The sequence below is a fragment of the Lithobates pipiens genome, unplaced genomic scaffold (genome assembly GCF_037356315.1).
Source record: "Lithobates pipiens isolate NorthernLeopardFrog02 unplaced genomic scaffold, aLitPip1_a1.2 Scaffold_8, whole genome shotgun sequence".
Taxonomy (NCBI): domain Eukaryota; kingdom Metazoa; phylum Chordata; class Amphibia; order Anura; family Ranidae; genus Lithobates; species Lithobates pipiens.
In genome coordinates, this window is record NW_027507903.1 from 664,967,889 (window position 1) to 664,972,486 (window position 4,598).

At 45.5% G+C, this 4,598-nt stretch overlaps 1 protein-coding gene across 1 annotated transcript; it reads right to left on the bottom strand.

The window, feature by feature from the left end:
• Positions 1 to 619: 619 nt before the first annotated feature.
• Positions 620 to 3,971, bottom strand: LOC143961880 (E3 ubiquitin-protein ligase TRIM39-like). The gene has a single exon (XM_077471215.1). The coding sequence runs from the start codon at positions 3,795 to 3,797 to the stop codon at positions 2,220 to 2,222; it is 1,578 nt and encodes a 525-aa protein (XP_077327341.1). The 5' UTR covers positions 3,798 to 3,971; the 3' UTR covers positions 620 to 2,219.
• Between the last annotated feature and the right edge of the window lie 627 nt (positions 3,972 to 4,598).

The window sequence follows — 4,598 nt, forward strand, 5'->3', positions numbered from 1 at the left end:
CAGATGTGTCATTTTTATTTCTTCATAACAATTGCCCCATCTATGGAACGTGTGACTATCTATTAAGGTGCTTTGTACACTCTGTAATGAAATTTGATTATGGTCTGCAGACAATACAGTGTGGTACGGCATTAAATGAAGATCACATGTTATGCTATGAAACATGCTTTGCTACTCTTTGGAAATTGTTGAAAAGTATTTAGCATTATTTTATTTAGAAATATAATTGTATGCTATGCATTAAAATAAAGAGCCTTCCATGTGCAGCCTCAGCTCCCCTAATACTTACCAACAATGTTACAGGAGTGTCTTGCCCATCCGGAACTCCCCTCTTCATTGGCTGAGACAGCAGCCTGGTGCCATTGGCTCCTGCTACTGTCAATTAAAGTTAGCCAATAAGGAGAGAAAGGGGCGGGACTGGGCTTCGGTATCCATATGTGAATGGACACAAGAAGCTGTAACTTGGCTCGGGTGCCCCCATAGCTGCTTACTGTGGGGGCACTCAACAGGAGGGAGGGGCCAGGAACACAGAATAGGGACCCAAGAAGAGGAGGATCAGGGATGCTTTGTTTAAAACCATTACACAGAGCAGGTAAGCATAACACCAACACTTCACATCTACAACCGAGAAAAACTTTATTCACATTAACATCTTTCCAAATTCCTCCTCCATCACTGGGACACATCTAGTGATTATAATACACCATCACATTATACATTATATTAGGATCCATTATAAAAGTGATCCCATAGAATTCTATTGGTGATCCATTCTATGGGGACACATTATATTGGGGACACATTCCAGTTCTAGTAATCATACATTATTATAGTGATATCATTATATTAGTGATAAATCCCATTATTTCTGTCATTAGTAAATGCATTGATGTGAACGTGTTCCATAGGGATCTATGTTAAAAAAAAACGCATTGGCGTGAATGGAGCCTTAAACGCAAAAAAGGTTTTTGCTTTTTATGGTTCAATAGACTTCAATGGAGGAGGTGCAGAAAAGCATGTAGTGCGTTATTACAGCGATTTTGCCGCAATTTGCATTTTTTAATTTGCCCAAACAGCAAATTATCTGAAACAAAAAATACAATAAAAACCTCCAAACGGCAAATCGCACTATAACCTGCGGAAAGCACATAAGAAAGGCTGAAAAGCACCCTGCATAGGTGTGAATGGAGCCTTAGGCTGGGATGAGACTTGTGGGATGCGGGAACCAGTGCGATTCCTGTGCGGGTTCCCTCATCACACCTCAATCACCGGACGGTCACACTGACATCTGAGAACCGCTGCGGGGGGGGGGGTCAATGGAAAGTTAATGACACCCCCAGATGGCTTCGCAGATCGCAGTGCAAACGCTGAAATGGTGCAGGAATCGGATTGTATAGATGTGACACCCAATGTGATCCGATTCCAGTGAGGACCAAAAAAAGGGTCCGGCACCCTTCTGGTGTGAATGTGATTTCAGTCACACAGTTTGTACGGCTGAATTCACAGCACACAGACATGACATGTGATCTGCACAGCAATGTGATCCCAGCCTTAGAGAGATTTCCTCTCACTTCCTGTCCTGGTGACACCAATACAAGGAGCGAGAGAAATCTGTACAGGGACACAGACATATAAACATCTGACAGGGGCTCTAATCCTTCCCCTTCCTTATTATACTAAACATATCATTCTTATTTCAGTCTGTGTTCCTGTTGGAGAGTTCCCCTCATTTCCTGTCTAGATAAATGTTGTCACCGGGACAGGAAGTGAGGGGAAATCTCTGTAATGGAGCCCCGGACAGAAGAAAAAACCTGACAGGGGGATCTAATCCTGACCCACTCTGTCTAAAAACAGCCTGGGCTCTCTGATCACATTTTTTCTTTCAGTAATAAATCTCTAGATGACGTCTTCATAGATTTCCTCTAAGATTGTTCCATTTATTTCCTATCCCATCACAGTGACCCCACCCCCTCTATGTCTGATCATGGCTGCCCCACGCCCCACAGAGGGACCACATGTGGGGGAGGGGCAGGGGGGAGGAGATGGCTGATGTCACATACTGTGACAAAACACAGAAAGTATTATGTCAGATTGTTATGGAAGATAGATAGATAGATAGATAGATAGATAGATAGATAGATAGATAGATAGATAGATAGATAGATAGATAAATTAATTCCCCTCCTTCGTTTGACATCACCAGACTGTGGGCGGAGTTCTCACATCTCCCGCCTCCCCCCACATATCTTTATACAACCTCTCCATACACCTATCACAGCATGGAGGGGCTCAGTGAAGGTGGTGGTTAAGGTGTGGAGGTGTCGGATCGGGTCACACAGATCATAAAAGGAGATCCGCCCGGCCTCATAATCCAGATATATCCTGACTCTGTTACTGGAGGGATTGGGGGGTAAGAAGGTCCATTTACTGTCATGTATCAACTTATACTCCTCATCATTATCATCCTTGTCCAATGCCCAGGACTTATTATTACATCCAATCTCTGACTCCTTCCCTCTCCTCTCTATACTGGGGTAACACATCCCGACTCTCCAGTCATCTGACCCCCCGACATCCACTTCCCAGTAATGTCTCCCTGAGGAGAAACTCCGACTGCTCATCACCTGAGAAGAAAAATCCTGGAATCTCTCTGGTGTTTCTGGGAGATTCTGCTTTATATCTGACCTGGATACAGTTTTCCTGTCATCTGATATCTGTAGATCATTATGAGCTGTGTTTCCATCCAGTAATATGTCTGCAGCCCCCTGCATATAGTATACATTTACCTCTGTTATTATATCAGATAAACCTTTCTGTAAGACCCCCGCCACATCCAGACCCCCTCCATCATGGAGGAGCTCCTCATGTCTCTCTCTGTCCTCATTATCTCCATCCTCAGTATCACACAAGTCACCTGTGTCTGATTCCTGTAAGACAGTCAGTGGATCCGTCACGTTACACAGCTCCTCAATGTGACGCAACTTCCTGGACAGCTCCTCCTTCTTTATTTCCAGATCCCGGATGGAGATGGAGATCCGATTTGCCCTCCTGGAGATGTCCCTCAGGACTCTCTTCTCCAGGTCTTCCAGACGTCTCCTGAGATCTCTAAACAGGGCAGTGACTCTCTCGGTGTCACCGGATGTTTCTTCTTCTACTTTCCTCCTGTGTTCCTGCAGACTCTGGACTCTTTCCTCCGTCTCCTCTCTCTTTGTCAGAAGTTTCTGGAGAACATTCCTCAGTGGCTCCTTCTTCTTCTCAGAAGCCTCATCCAGTGACTCCATCTTATGTCCTTTATGTCCTCCAATCATACAACAAGAAATACAGATACAGGTCTCATCCTCAGTGCAGAAATACTTCAAAACCTCCTTATGGACGGAGCATTTCCTGCTCTCCATGGACAAGGTGGGGTTACATAAGACGTGTTCTGGGGACTTTTTGTGGACTCTCAGGTGTTTATCACACAGAGAAACCTCACAGAGCAGACAGGATCTAACAGCAGGTACAGGAAAGTCCACACAGTGAGTACAGAAGACCCCGGACTCCTCTTGATCTTGATGAGCAGACAGGAAAGTCTCTGCTATGTTACGTAGTGCTATATTCCTCTGCAGTGCAGGACGACTCCTGAACCTTTTTCTGCATACAGGACAGAAGAAATCTCCAGACCCCTCCTGTGTATCCAGCACACGATCAATACAGACCCGGCAGAAGTTGTGACCACATCTCAGCATTACAGGATCGGTATAAATGTTCAGACAGACGGAACATTTCAGCTCGGCTCTCAGATCACCAGACGCCATCGCTGACAGGGGAAGTGAAACAAGACTGAAAGTCTCTGACACCGGAGAGGAATGTGGATGGGGGAGGGGTGACGTCCTCCTACACAGGGTGAGGCTGGATGAATATTATAGGACACGGAGATCAGAGTACAGAAGGGAGGAGATTCGTTTTGCAGTAGTAATGAGAATTATACCTCCCAACAATAGAAGAGAGAAAGAGGGAAAGACGGATGTGGAGAAGACATGCGGAGCACTAAGTGCAATGACATGAAAAGTGGAGATGACTACATCATGATGAAAAGGAAATTGGTTATGTAGCACTACCCCCGAAGGAGCCGCTGGTTAGATTTGGGATTACCGTTACCTTCTGTTCCAATCGCTTCACGTCTAGGGGTGTCCCGTGGTAAATGGCCCAGTAACTTGAGAGACTGACAACAGATCCACTTGACTGGATTTTATTTGCAAAACATAGACAATGAACAGTCTGTTAAATTGGGATCAGAGGGTTGGAAAGGAAGTTCAGGTACTCTTATGCCCCGTACACACGAGAGGACTTAAGTCCGACAGACTTCCAAAGGAGTTCCGTCGGAGTTCTGCTGGAATTCCGACGGAGTTCTGACAGACTTTTCGGCTGAACGGACTTGGCCACACACAATCACACTAAACTCCGACTCGAATAAGGAAGTTCATAGCCAGTAGCCAATAGCTGCCCTGGCGTCGGTTTTAGTCCGTCGGAGTAGCATACACACGAGCGGAGTTTTCGAAGGGGACCGGGTCCGGCGGAGTTCCTTCGGGAAAATTTGAAGCATGTTCCATATTCTA